At 45.5% G+C, this 13,586-nt stretch overlaps 1 protein-coding gene and 2 long non-coding RNA genes across 4 annotated transcripts in view; 1 reads left to right on the top strand and 2 right to left on the bottom strand.

Moving 5' to 3' along the window:
- Positions 1-13,586, bottom strand: part of LOC309614300 — a 276,916-nt gene that overhangs the window by 150,037 nt on the left and 113,293 nt on the right. The window lies entirely within an intron of this gene.
- On the top strand, positions 248-10,449 carry LOC309614289. Its single transcript, XR_014236093.1, has 2 exons — positions 248-4,490; positions 5,775-10,449. It is a non-coding gene; the product is annotated as an uncharacterized lncRNA (long non-coding RNA).
- MCL1 (MCL1 apoptosis regulator, BCL2 family member) lies at positions 10,081-13,532 on the bottom strand. Of its 2 annotated transcripts, XM_082362068.1 has the most exons (3): positions 12,776-13,528; positions 12,182-12,429; positions 10,081-11,713 (listed from the first exon to the last, which is right to left on the bottom strand). In XM_082362068.1, the coding sequence occupies exons 1-3, from the start codon at positions 13,464-13,466 to the stop codon at positions 11,597-11,599; spliced, it is 1,056 nt and encodes a 351-aa protein (XP_082218194.1). In that variant the 5' UTR covers positions 13,467-13,528; the 3' UTR covers positions 10,081-11,596. The 2 variants fall into 2 exon arrangements, with proteins under 2 accessions (XP_082218194.1, XP_082218195.1); XM_082362069.1 differs by lacking the exon at positions 12,182-12,429 and having other exon boundaries at positions 12,776-13,532.

The following is a 13,586-nucleotide window of genomic DNA, read 5'->3' as shown; positions in this document are numbered from 1 at the left end:
TTTATAGGGTGGGAGGAAAGGAAATGATTCACACCCCACACCCCTCTCCCTCAGCAGAAACGGCCGGAGGAGGAGCCTGGCCCGGCTCTAGGGGACTTGGGGGTGGAGTCGAGGGTGGAGCCAAGGCAGTACTGGATGTCCTGCCAAAGACACATTCTTCAGAGATGTCTCACCCTACTCTCCTCCCTCCTCCCTCCCCCGCCCATGTCCACTCTCAAGGTAAATAGCTTGCTAGAGGTGGTGTGAGAGTGGGCAGCCTTTTCCGTAACACAGATTCTCCCTGACCCCTACAATTCTGAGGTCTGAGTCCAGATCTCCACTTGTGGAAGCCAGACTTCCCAGGGGTCCCCATGCCTAGGAAGAGGGGAAGTGCAATAGAATTGAGCTTCTCTCCCCATTAGAAGCATCCCTCCCCCATCCCCGCGCCTCTACACGTCTGGCCGAGTAAGACCGTAAATAAAGGACTGCAGAAACAGCTGAACTCGGTGACTACTGTTTCCTGAGCATGCACACCCAGACACCCAGACACTGGGCAGGACCCCAGAGTTGCCTGAGGAGACAGGACTTCTCTGCTCTGGCAGCTCCCTCACATCATACTGTTGCCTTGGGAAGCAGGCTTTCCCTGGGTTGGAAGTGGCTGAGAAGGAAGACTCCGGACAACATCTTGGGAGGACAGTGCATGAGGAAGGAGGCAAAAGAAAATGGGGGGAAAGGAAAATGAAACTGACTTTAGTCCAGGGCGAGGAGTAAGGAAGGGGGTACAAGGAAAGCCCAGTCTTAGTGTCTCTGCTTAGTGTAAAGAGAAGGCATCAGATGTGTTTCTCTCTTTGGTGAACCCCTTAGGGGATCAGAGACGCGGGGGGACCAGGGAAGTGGGACCTGAGCCAGCCCTGTAGATACGGAGGGCTGAAGGCGGAGCCCTGAGACCGAGGGAGGGGTGTGGTGAATAGCTGGGGCCCTCCCAGCGATTCCTGGAAGCTGAACGCTGGGCGGTGGCCCCTGCTCAGCTGACTTCCCCGAAGTTCCTCCTCCCTCTTTGGGCCTCTCTGGGCTGTTGCCGGGCAGGTTTGGAGTTTGGCCTGAGCCTGAGAACCAATCACAGGTGGGGAATGCAGCCACAGCCCCTCTAAGGGCTCCCCCAGCTTCAGTAACTCCCTTCTCTTTCTGATAGCCCCCAGCTCCCTCATAGGCTCCAGCCTCTGACTGCTCAGGATGTGGGCTTTCATCTGGGGGGTCGCCCCCTTTCACCTTATTTTAAAGCTAGGATTCAGTGCAGCCCCTAAGGATTTTTTTCTCTGGTCACTGAGGTCAGTATTGGGGGGGGGGGTGTCAATGTGAAAGTTTTCAGGAAGGGAAACCTGACCCCAAGCACCCCTTTTCCTGGCCCCTTAGAGGGGAGTAGTGTGGCCAGATACCTCTTTGATGACCTCTGAAACCCTCTGGAGGGCTGGGAGAGAGGAAGCTGCAACCCAAGGTCAGGGAGATGTGCTAGAGGGGCCCCTAGGTTTGGTGCCCTGGGTGGAATTTAGGGAAGGACTCAGAGGAACTGGACCCCTGAGAATCGAGGTGGGGGTGGGGTGGTGATGGGAACAATCTTGATGTGCACAAGAGAGATCAAGCGTGCAGAAGGCCAGCAAATTGCTAGGGCTTCTCGTTTTCTCGGTGTTTGTTGGGGGAAGGGGATTGTGGTTCTGTGTCAGTGGACTTAGGGGTGAACTTGTGAGGTCTCAGTTCAGCTGGGTCAGAATTCCTCTCCCCTCCCCCCTCCCAGTTTCCCCAGGGTAATTACCCACCCAATTAAGCTTCAGCCTTCAGACTAAATTTAGCTTCTATACTTCCCCAACCAGGGGCCTCCCTGCAAGCAGGTGCTCACAGCTGCAGGGGTGAGTCTGAGGAGACCAGACCCACACTCTTCACTCATCCAGATTCAACCTCTGTGGTTAACTAGGAGTGAAGCAGAGCACAGGGCCCCAGTTGCTGACCTACGGCATGAGTGTCTCAACCTGAAGACACCCTCCCTCAGGAGCCCTTTAGGGGAGGATCTCGATAGACCTGGAGGGCGGCAGGAGGGCAGAGGGATGAGAGTGAGAACAAAATGCAAGGAGAAGGTCCCTTCCAGATTCCCTCCAACCAGATCCTCTTTCATTTCCTGTTTCCCCTTCTCCCCAGTTTTACAAACAGAGGCTTCATTTGAACTTAACACCCTTCCCCCACCAGAGTAAACTGAATCAGAGACCTCTCCTCTCCTTGAAGCATGGGGAGTCATGCTGAAGAGTACCTCAGTAGTTTGGAGGTGGAGTGGGGGCGTGGGTTCCTGCATTCCCACCCTCTCTCTGACCAGCATCCCTCAAATCCATCACCTCTGGTTCTGGGAGTTAGGTGGGTGAGGAAGTTAGAGCGGAGGGGGCTTATCTGTCACAGGCAGGTGATGAAGAGATGTCAGCTTTAAAGGGTGAGAGGCACCTTCTACAGGAAGTAGAAAGCCTCAGGAAAGTACCTAAGACTAAGTCAGTCAACAAGAGAGAAACAGTTTGGGTTAACCAAACTAGACAGCGCAAATCTTCAATCTGACTTTGGGCTCCTTGACCCTGGAGATTGGGGAAAGCTCTAGAGGGGGTTGTTTCATGGCTGAGGTCAGAAAGTAGAAAGGATTGGAGGGAGAAATGTGCAAAATTAGTCCAAAACAAGGTATGCATGAGCCATAGCAGTCAGATCCTAGGCAACCAATCAGCCACACCAGCTGAAGGGGAGGTGTAGGGATGGATGGCTAGGAACCAGACCAGAGCACTTTCTCAGCGAGCACCAGAGAGCTGTGTTTGAATGTCCTGGGAAAGAACCTCAGTGTTAGAGGAGAGATGGGTTCAATTTCAGGAATGTCCCAGGTTGGGGTTAGGATGTCTGTGTGTGTGTTGTACTCCTCTGAGCCTTGCCGGAATCTTTTTAAGAGACAGCTCTACAGAACTTTGAGTGAGAAGGAAAAGAAACTGGGGGTGAGAGGGTGGGGTTACTCATAAAAAGAAGACTGTGTGTGTCCCTGGGATCCCTAGGCTAAAAGGCAAGAGGCCCTGCCCTTGATGGGAGGGGCAGAGTTAATCTGCCCTGGAACCAGACCCCCTCTTTCATCTCTTCCTCCCTCCCCTCACTACTATTGATTCTTGGTTGCCTGCCTCTTTCATGACATCATAAGATGCCTTTTTAGCTCTAGCAGAGGAGTGGGCAACCTTTTTCCCTTAAGGACCAGCCGTAAATATTTTCGGCTTTGCAGGGCATAGAATCTCTGTTGCAACTACTTGACTCTGCTGCTGTAGCACAGAAGCAGCCCTACACAGTTTGTAAACAAATGGGCATGGCTGTGTTCCAACCAAACTTTATTTATGGCACTGAAATCTTAATTTCATATAATTTTAACGTGTCACCAAATATCTTTTTTCAACCATTTAAAAATGCAAAAACCATTCTTAGCTTTTGAGCCATACAGAAACAGGCAATAGGGCAGATTTGGCTGGCAGGGAGTTTACTTACCCCTGGGATTTCTTCCATCTGGTTGAACTCCCACAATGCCCAGCCATGGAAAGTCCTGTTGTATCCCCTCTGCTTCAAAATACAGCTGTAGACCCTTTTAATTCAACATCCTATTTATTGACATCGGCTTCTTAGTGGTTTCTCCCTGGGAATTCAATGACTTGGACATGGCTGATAGAGTAAATCCTTAAGGGACGTTTCCCGAAATTCCTTAAAGCACTTTGTTTAGTGCTTTAAGGTAAAGCACTTGTATATATTCTCTCTTTAAATCTTCTCAATAATAAGATGGGGGAAGACAATTAAATCCAGTTTACAGGGGAGAAAATTAAGTCTAGTCTTTTAACTTTTAAAATTCTAATTCCTTTGATCTGCTATTCAATTTCATTCCCACAGAGCACCCTTTATCAAAATACTCAGTTCTTTGGGCCACAGTGATCTGGAAGTTGGATGTGATCAAGTGTTTTTGTTGTTTTCAAATGTCTTTCATGACTTCTCTGCATTTTAGGAAAATCCTGTCTAAATTTCATTTTTCAACTCAAAGTTTCAAGGAATTAAAAATCCTTTCAAATATATTCAGTGTTTAGGCCCCAGGAAAAAATTAAAATAAATATACATGGTCTTTGTGTAAGGTACACACACTGTCATACAAACATAGGCTTATATATTACTAATTGAGTCACAGTTTTTTTCCCTAGAACAAACTTAATCAAAGTTGTATGTTAATTATGTTCTGGACTTAAAAGCAATGCAGCTGCATTTCTTTTTAAAATAACCTATTTCTGGGATTGCTTACCAAATCCTTCTTTTGTATTAGAGGTTTTCTTTCACTCAATAGTACCGTGATGGACTGACGTTATCTATCCATCATGGTTCATGAGGGGGGAAAGGAAGATACAGAACCTCTATCCTGTTTCAGACCTGACCCCAACTATCAAACTTTGAAGTGGGAGAAAGGGGCAAAGAAGCAGGTAATCAACCACTCCCCCACCATTACCAAGCTCCTCTGTACAGCTGTTGTTCCTTAAAGCTGAAAACAAGCCACCTCATTTCAAAACACACACACAGACAACCTCACTTCATTTCGACACGAAGTTGTTTCCCTCTTTCTGTTTCTCTACTTTGCCTCACGGAGGATTTCTGAGAAATGAAAAAAGTCACCTCCCACAGTCTCAGTCTGCAGTTTTGTTTTTTGGGTTTTTTTTTTTTTTTGTATGATGAAGAGGAGAGACAGGAAAGGCGTACACTGGGCATACAGTATTAACCCAAAGCCTTACAAAGTAAGCAAAATGCCCTTCCCATAGCGCTTCAGCCTAAGTGGGCCCCACCTTGCCTTAGATCTGGGCTTTCAGGGTCTAGAGATGGGTGGGAACCACTCCAGGCAACCTCAGGAATAGAGGTGTGAACTGAGTATGGAATGCATGAAAGATCTGGGCATAGAGATTCAGGAATAAAATGTTTATGAAACCAATGTTTCTTAGGGAAAACCCCTACCCCCCCCGCCCCCCCGACCCCAAATCTGAACACCTGAGTCATGCCAGCCCCGCAGGGGTGTCTATAAAATGTGTAGCAAGATTTCTGAAACCAGCTCCTCCTATTAGACTAGGAAACGAACTGTTTTTAGGGGCACAGAATTGAAGGCGTTTCTTAATCAAAATAAAGTAGAAAACTTATCTCATTCAGGTAGAAACCCAACGGTTAAATACTCTCTTCCTTGTCTGCTTCCTTGGCTCTTTCCCAGCACACCTTGTTCCAGAATAACTTCAATAAACATACACATGTGACCACAGAGGGTGGGGGGAGGGGAGACCAAGTGGGGGTGGGGAAATTCTGAATGGAATGCAGCCCCAGCTAGCTAGGGGGCTGGGACTGAGACTTCGGGCCCTGTCTGTGGATTTATACAGGCAGAGAAGCCAAAACAATGAGCTCATGGGCAAGAATGCAGCCTGTGGGGAAGTCCGGGCAGTCAGAGCAAACGCGTTTTTGAACCAGGACGGGAATAGCTGTAATTGAGTCTCCCACGGGAACAGGATTAGGGAGAGTGGAGCCATCATTCAGTATCTTAGGGTCCAGTTAAATAACTTTTGGGGGCTGTTCTTTATTAAATTGTTCTGCAGAGAGCAGAGCAGTCTCGGGTCCATGTTCAAAAACCTGGTTCCTTTCCCTGACTATGTGAACTTCGGTGGGTGAAGATGGCTGGTGAGATGTGTGAGCGAACTTAGGTGATGCTCTTAAGACAACTTTATTCAAAGCAGGTCTGCCAATGCCAGCTCCTACACCAGGATCCAGTGATGACTATGATCCTTATGTTGTGTGTGTTCAGGGCTACCACTTTAACAAGACAGAGGAAACGGCCAATAGAGTCTATCTTCTTTACTTCCCAAATAAATGCAGTCCACCCAGCTGTGTGTATTTATACCAAATTCAGACTTCTAAGACCAAAGAGACATCTTTTTTTTTTTCCTACCAGTGTTTTCCAATACTTTTATATAAGGCCCTAAATGGAAGAAACTGAAGAGATACTACCTTCACTGGCCATGTATGGTGAAGGGGAAGGAAGGCAGGGAGGGAAGATGAAATGAGAAGAAAAATATCTACACATCTCCCCCTTCTCCTACCCCCCACCAGAGGTTCTTTCCCAGTTGTGCTTTTGTGCATGTTTCCTACTCATTTTAAGGTCCAACCTCAAATGTTTATTTTGAAGCCTTCTTGACCACCTTCTACTTCCAGAAGTTGTTACCCTGCTTTGTCTCACCTCGTCTTATATCTTTATTATAGTATTTTGTGTACTGTATCCTAATTATTTTTGTCTACGTTATCACTCCTATTAGACTGTGAGCTTTAACGTTGTGCTACAATTGCTCTTTCCATGGATTTGTTATGCATAAATTCTTCAGATGTATTTCCTAAAAACGAGAACATTTTCTTATATAACCACAATTAACACATTCAAGAAATTTAACATTGATACAGTACTAACATATTGCCCATATTAAAATTTTCCCAATTGTTCCCAAGTCCTTTATAGCTTTTTTCATCCAGGATCCAATCAAAAATCACCCTGCATTTAGTTGTCATGTTTCTTTCAAGTGTTCCCTGGTTGTTTTTTTTTTCCATTCTATACATAAAAGCTTACATCTGCTAACCCCAACCTCCCACTCCACCCTAGTCTTTTTTGATTGTGTTGAGGGTAAGAATTAGTCTTTTCATAACTCCAGCATCCAAAAGTGCATGGTGCATAGTAAGCAGTCCCCTGCCAGGTAATGGACAAATGAAGAGACTCAACAAACATTTGGCTGCCTTGAGCTCATTAAATGTCCCAGTTCATTGAAGTATTGAAACATTCTTAATAAACTAAAGTAACCCCTGAACAGGGGAAAAGGAGAGAAGGCAAAGTGGGTAAGAATACAGAAATCCAATGGCAGAGACAAGCCATGGAAATGGATACTTGGAAGGGGTAAAATCCAGAGTAGTATTCTTGGCCCAAACACATTTCCCAACAGTCAAGAACTATTATGCTATGCAGGTAAAGAAAGGAACTGCAAAAGAAAAGACCAGGTATAGCGTGGGAACAAAAGCCTGCCCCCCCCCCTTTTTTTTTAACCTCACAAGAATCATTAGTAAAGAACACAGAATCCCTGAGAGGTCTGTTACATCTGCCTGCAGGCAGATTCCCAACTCCCAACTTTCCACATGCTTCACATAACTAAGATAACACTGTAACAACTTTGAAACTAAAGAAGAGGGACAGAGTTAAGCTTTCAAATCTTGAAACTGAGAAGCCTTTAAAGAGTGTGGGAGGGTTCCAGAAGACAAAGCTCTGTAATCATTGAAAAAGTGGGGCCAAAAAGAACTAGGATAAATGAAGACAGACTCAGCTGATCATCTTGAACTCCAGGAATTAATGGCCTGTGCTCTGGGCATCTGGCTGGAGCCGTGCTACACACCAGTTGTACAAATTATTTCACTTTAACTTTTGTAAAACCCTCCAGCTGTCACAACTGCTTTAAGAAAAATGTTCTGAAACAGTCTGAAGCAAGAGCTAGCACTAAAGTCGCAAAACAGGAACTGAAAGAAAAAGTCTGGTTGTGTCAAATGAGGGGAAGTGTTGATTATTTTGACTCCCTCAGTGACTCATGTTACTGGTTACCATTTGACCCAAGTTTTTAAGGTGTTAAACTAAGGAATATTGACACAGAAATAGCTTCACATCACAACAGAGCAATGGGAGCAATAGTATTTGCACAGCAGGACTTGACCCTGACCACTATTTGGGCTCGCATGTCCTGTGCTACATTCTCCCTCCACACCTGTTCGGGAGTTCATTTGTACAAAACAGCTTTCTTTGTAATGAGAAAAAACTGCCATCTTCTGGTAGTTAGGCTGCAGAAAAAGAGGGGCTGCCAAACAGAAATGCACAAAACCTGAAGGGGGAAAAGCGCAGAATCCTGTTTGCATGATTAGCATTTGGTGCTCAGGGCTTAAAACCAATATGCAAACCTCATATTTGCACATTTCCATGGTGATTCTGCTCCCTTTCAAGGTAGCTGAAAATAAAGACAGGATAGGGCTTCTGAAATCGACTTGCTTATTCTCACCTCCTTTTTGGGAGGAAAGGGGAAAGGTACTGAAAGGTCAGTACCAACAACCTTACGGAAACTTAACTTTGGGTGTTAATTCTTCTAGCTCCTTTACTCACAAGGTTGAGTGAGATAGGGAGATACAATAACTGTTGTAGTGAACCCTCTTACCCCCAAGTTATACCAACATTTGGTGACTAAAAGAAATCGGGATGGGGATTATGATTTTTGTATTTAAATATACTGTTGCACTTTTGAACTACTCCAAAGTACAACAGTAATACATGTAATTAAAAGCCCGGGACTTCCCTGCTGGTCCAGTGGTGAAGACTCTGTGCTTCCAATGCAGGGGGTGCGGGTTTGATCCCTGGTCAGGGAACTAAGATCCCACATGCCATGCGGTGTGGCCAAAAAAATATTAAAAAAAAAGCCCAACAGCTCTAATTTGAATGAAAGAAGAGGTTATTCTGAATGGAACTGACCTTTGCTCTAAGGCAAATCAGCTTTATGGGGCTTTTGCTGGTTAATTCACCTATACTTGTTTGCTCAGCTGACTTCCCTCAGATGCTTGCCTAAGAGGGGGAAGGAAAACAGGCATTGATTAGAAAACACCCGTACCACACCTTGCATTTGAATAAAAGATTTATTATTTTCGTCTCAGGAAAAACAGGAAGTTAGGGAAACACACTACATTTTACAGCCCACATTAGTTTGTAGTTGGTCCTAACCCTTCCTGGCACAGATGTCAACAGCATTAGCTGTTTTAACCAGAACCAAGGTGTTCACCCCCAACAGAATGTACACAGACGACACTAGAGGACTGCAGGGTTTTCCCTGAGAGAAGCATCAGACAGACAGAAGTTGCTGAGAGAGCCATCTTTCCAAGCAGCCCCTCCCTTTCCATTTTGGAGGATTTGCCTGAACTATGCAGCTAGTCAGCACTTAAAACATGTGCCTCTTCTCCCTACAGAATCACCCACCCTGCCCCAAAGCACTTGGGCTCCCTAAGCCCTCACAGCCTCTGACCCAAAATAGCAACTGAAGATTCTCATCTACATTTCAGCAGTCACACCTAGTAAATTGGGAAGTGGGGCCCCTAAACTCCATCAATCTACAGCTCTGTGCTTATTTCCACAACTGGCTATGGGGAGACAGGCCTTTTTAGTCACCTTAACTAGATCTTAAGATTAATTAACTATATAAAGTGCTTTTAGGTCCTTAGAGATAGACATGATATAAATAAGTGGTTTATGATCAAGAATGATAAATACACAGATAAAAATAGCTCTAGCTAGATGACCTTAAGGCTTGGAGATGGGCGGGCAGGGCAATTGTTCCCTTATTACATTCTTAGTCATTTTATTCATGCCTATTTTTGTCTGGAGTCTACATACTAAAGGTCACCTTCAGAAGCTGAAAGTTTCAAAATGACCCTGGTTCCACTATAGAAGTTTTCTTCAGTTTACTAGTAGCTTTTATATAACTCTGAGGTTTAACAGCCCATCAATTTCTATAATTTTAAGTGAGCATATTCAAATGCAAAAGAACCTAGAGAAAGTCACCTATCATCCCCTCCTCTGAAAATCCCTAAGGGGATTTTGAAAATTTCTCCCCAAAGACAGGATTAAGCAACAACCAATAAGATTCTAGTCCAAGGAAAAGGGACTCTTCTCACCTCATCACTGTTACTGTCGGCACCCATTGTACTGCCACCTCCTAAGGATAAAATTCAAGAAGGATGAAGGTCTGTGGACTCCTTGGGCGGTCACTTAGGTTCCTAGTGCCAAAAACTAAAAGGGCTAGTAAGAGTTCAGGGATGGCAAGGTAAATTTGTAGGAACTATAAATATCTGTAGAGGGAGCCGAACAAGCAGCAAATATTTCAAGGAAGGATAGGAAATAAACGGTAAGTTTGATAAAACATCAAGTCTGAAGTCCATAGAGATGCCAATGCAAAAATTTGAAACAAAGTTTGAGAATCATTAATAGAAAAGAAATAAGTATTCGTTTTATTAACTCACTAGGCTTAGACCTGCGTTTAACAAGCAAGCCTAGTAATAGCACCATGGTTAGACTATAGCCTGCTTTTCCAAGCCATCATTGTACAATTTATTAAGCAAACAAGGGATCAAATGTCTCTCATCCACCCAATGTGATCTTTTTATACATACTCCTAATAAGTCCCATTTGGAACAGCTGAAAATCTTTTAGCAAAAGCTTTGAAGATGAGCTCATGAACTCAGTTAAAATTTCACCAGTTAAATTAAGTCAAATGGAAGGAACTCAAATGAGTAGTTGCCCAATCAGAGCCCATTATTTGTAAGTCATCAGCCTGTGTGCCCTGCCCCCCCTCAATAAATCCTTAAAACCTTGACTCAATTATTGAAAACCCACATGTAACAAAGTGAAAGGATTAATTTCCATTCCTCAATTTCTCAGCCCCAGGTTAAAAACAAAAACAAAAAACCCAAACAGCTATTTAAGAAATACTTACCAAAATCAGATAGGAAAATTAAAGCCTGCATAGTTATGAATCAGAATTGTTGTACTACAACCAGGTTGCATACAATTACATCAGTTGGTTCTGTATACAATCTAGAACTGACTAGCACAAAATTTAGAATAGAAAAAGCTATAAGAAACAGGTTCCTAACTACAGAAGTTGTAAATTTCAAAAGGGTATGAAAAAACTAATGTAATTTCAGACTTTTCTCCCTTTACATTTCAAACAGATGTTCTGTAAAAATATATACAATTTTTACAGACGGTTACAAGTTTTTGTCTTAAAAACAGCATATTCCAGATTTGTAATTGAGCCTTAAGTCAAGTATTCTTGGCCATGACACTAGGCTAATAAACTAGGAATCACTCAAACCAAACCAGAGTAGAACAGGTATAAACATCCTGAGCATTGGACTTTCTATTCAAGAAGCACATCTAGGAAAGCTAATTATAGAGGATAAAGCTTCCCTTCACACTCTGTTGTACAGTGTTGAGGCTTCTAGTCATAGGTTCTATTACTTATAGCTTAAATCCATTTTACACATGCCGCTGGCGTTGTTAGTGCTTCTATTTTAACACTATAGAAGTTAATGGATTCAGTGGGCATATTTAATGAACTCTATGACTAGCCTGGCTACTGGCCACTTTCCTGTTCTAGGCAAAGTAATTAAAGTCTCTCCACCCTACCGTCTTCACTAAATCTAAAAGTCCTCCTCCGTGGCCTCCCAAAGTTTGCCTGTTGCTGAAACTGAACTCCGCTTCTTTCACTTCTTTCAGACAGTGACTCTTCAAGAGGGACTACTTTTCCCATGTATTTATTCCTGTTAGCCATAAGCCTCCTGCCGCTTGCTTTTCTCCGTTGCTAGACTAGAACTCCTGGAGGTTATGGCCTGCACAGCTTTAAGTCCAACTTCATAAATACATCTGATTTCACAGCAGGCGTATGTGGTTTTGGTGGCTGGAGTTGGTTAAGAGTCAATTATTGCACTTAAAAGGCTATCTTATTAGATACGCCAAACCAGCTCCTACTCCGGCAACACCTGCAAAAGCCAGCAGCACATTTCTGATGCCGCCTTCTAGGTCCTCTACATGGAAGAAGTCCACAAACCCATCCTAGAAAACAAACAAAAAGCAGTTTCAAGTATGGGCTTCCAGTGGCTTAAAAACACTATTTACAAAGAAAACATTAATTAAAATACCTAAGGTTTCCCCCCAAAACGCAATGACGAACCAATTATTATTTACCTCCAGACTGCAAAGGAGACACATTATGCAATTAAAAGGGAGGTGGGGCACGCTCAAAAATGTATTTGCTATCACGCCCAGGTGATTCTTATTTCTTAACCAGTAAAACAGCCTACAGAAAACCAGGATTTTTGATACAACAATTCAAGACAGTCATACCACCATCTCTAAGGACCAACTACTTAAATCAACATCAAGCAACCAGAGGTCCATAAGTTAGGGCGTTGAAAACCGAGTTGTACATCTTAAAAACCTTTAGCTATTCCCTCTTTCTCTATAAAATCTTCCATTTCATTTTCACTCCAAGACCCCTCCTCAACCTTAAAACAAACTTACCCAGCCTCTTTGTTTGACTAGCCAGTCTCGTTTTGTCCTTACGAGAACATCTGTGATGCTTTCTGCTAATGGTTCGATGCAGCTTTCTTGGTTTATACTCTTCAAGTGTTTGGCCACAAAGGCACCAAAAGAAATGAGAGTCACAATCCTGCCCCAGTTTGTTACTCCGTCACTGAAAACATGGACCATCACTCGAGACAAAGATTTGACATCGTCTTCGTTTTTGATGTCCAGTTTCCGAAGCATGCCTGAGAGGAAGAAAAGCATGCAGGTTCTCACGGCCTCTTTTGTCTAAACCAGGGCACGATTCGCCTGCCCACCCACGGCGGGGGAAATCGCTATTCGGGCTCTATAGAATTCAGGCTGATCCCACTTGAAAATTGACATCCCACCCTTTCCGGGCTTTGAGCAGAGCTGCCATTTCCAAAAGAATCAAGTGGGTGGAAACAATGACTCACGGCCAGAATATTCTGGTTTCTGAAATAGGATGAGAGTCATTTCAACACTGACTCGTTTCGGTTTCCACCCACCAAAGGTGGGTGAGTCCAGAGAGCTGAAAAAAGGCAGCGCGGCCTTCGCGAATAACCCCCTTACCTTGGAAGGCCGTCTCGTGGTTCCGTTGCACACCGTCCCCGACCCGTCGCAGGGTCTCTAACGCCTTCCGGCTGGCGGCCCCAGACCTGCCCAGTGGCTTCGCGTCCTTGGTGCCGGTTGCCTGCTCCCGGAGGTATCGAGAGATAATCTCCAGGGACTGCCGGTACAACTCGTCCTCCTCCTCCTCTGCTGGGGGCGGCGTCGAGGGGAGTGAGCCGTCCTTGCCGGCGCTGTTACTGGCCTCGCCGACCAACTCCAGCAAAGGCAGGACGGCCGGCCGCTTCCCTAGAGGCTCCGGCTCGCACCCGTCCAGCTCCTCCTCGGGCGACATGATGGCGTCGGAGGCCGAGGATTCCATCTCTTCGGGCGGCGAGGCGCGGCGGGTGGGCGCGAAGAACAGCAGCCTAGCGGGGGTCGCGGTGACGTCGGGGCCCTCGGCGCCAATGGGCGAGGGCCGCGCGACCCTCCGGGCGTCGGGCGCGAGAGTGGCCGGGGGGCTCGGGCCGGCGCTTCCGCCAATCACCTCGCCGGTTTCCCCTCCCCCTACCTCTCGCCCGGCCGTGGCCTCCTTTCCCGCAGCCAAAAGCCGCCTTCCTGGAGCGGAGGCGCCGCTGCCGCTATCCGGTCCCAATCCGGCCCCCCCACAGTAGAGGTTGAGTCCGATTACTGCGTTTCTCTTGAGGCCGAACATCTCAAACCGCCGCCGCCGCCTACTGAGAAAAATGGGGCAGCCCCAGACCCCTCTCTTGAAGAGCGGAAGTAACAACTGAGAGAGGCGCTCCTAGATCACGGTTTTAGGGCCAGTCCTACG

This window comes from Balaenoptera borealis, assembly GCF_965194805.1.
Source record: "Balaenoptera borealis genome assembly, chromosome: 1".
In the NCBI taxonomy this organism is placed as follows: domain Eukaryota; kingdom Metazoa; phylum Chordata; class Mammalia; order Artiodactyla; family Balaenopteridae; genus Balaenoptera; species Balaenoptera borealis.
The sequence above is the reverse complement of the archived record's forward strand: the minus strand, read 5'-3'. Positions and strand labels throughout refer to the sequence as shown.

Excerpts from the sequence above, each read along its gene's own strand:
- MCL1 (XM_082362068.1), bottom strand. The coding sequence starts at position 13,466 with ATGTTCGGCCTCAAGAGAAACGCAGTAATCGGACTCAACCTCTACTGT. Across the intron at positions 12,430-12,775 it reads CCACGAGACGGCCTTCCAAG|GCATGCTTCGGAAACTGGAC; the intron begins GTAAGGGGGTTA and ends TCTTCCTCTCAG. Across the intron at positions 11,714-12,181 it reads TAGTCAAACAAAGAGGCTGG|GATGGGTTTGTGGACTTCTT; the intron begins GTAAGTTTGTTT and ends TTTGTTTTCTAG.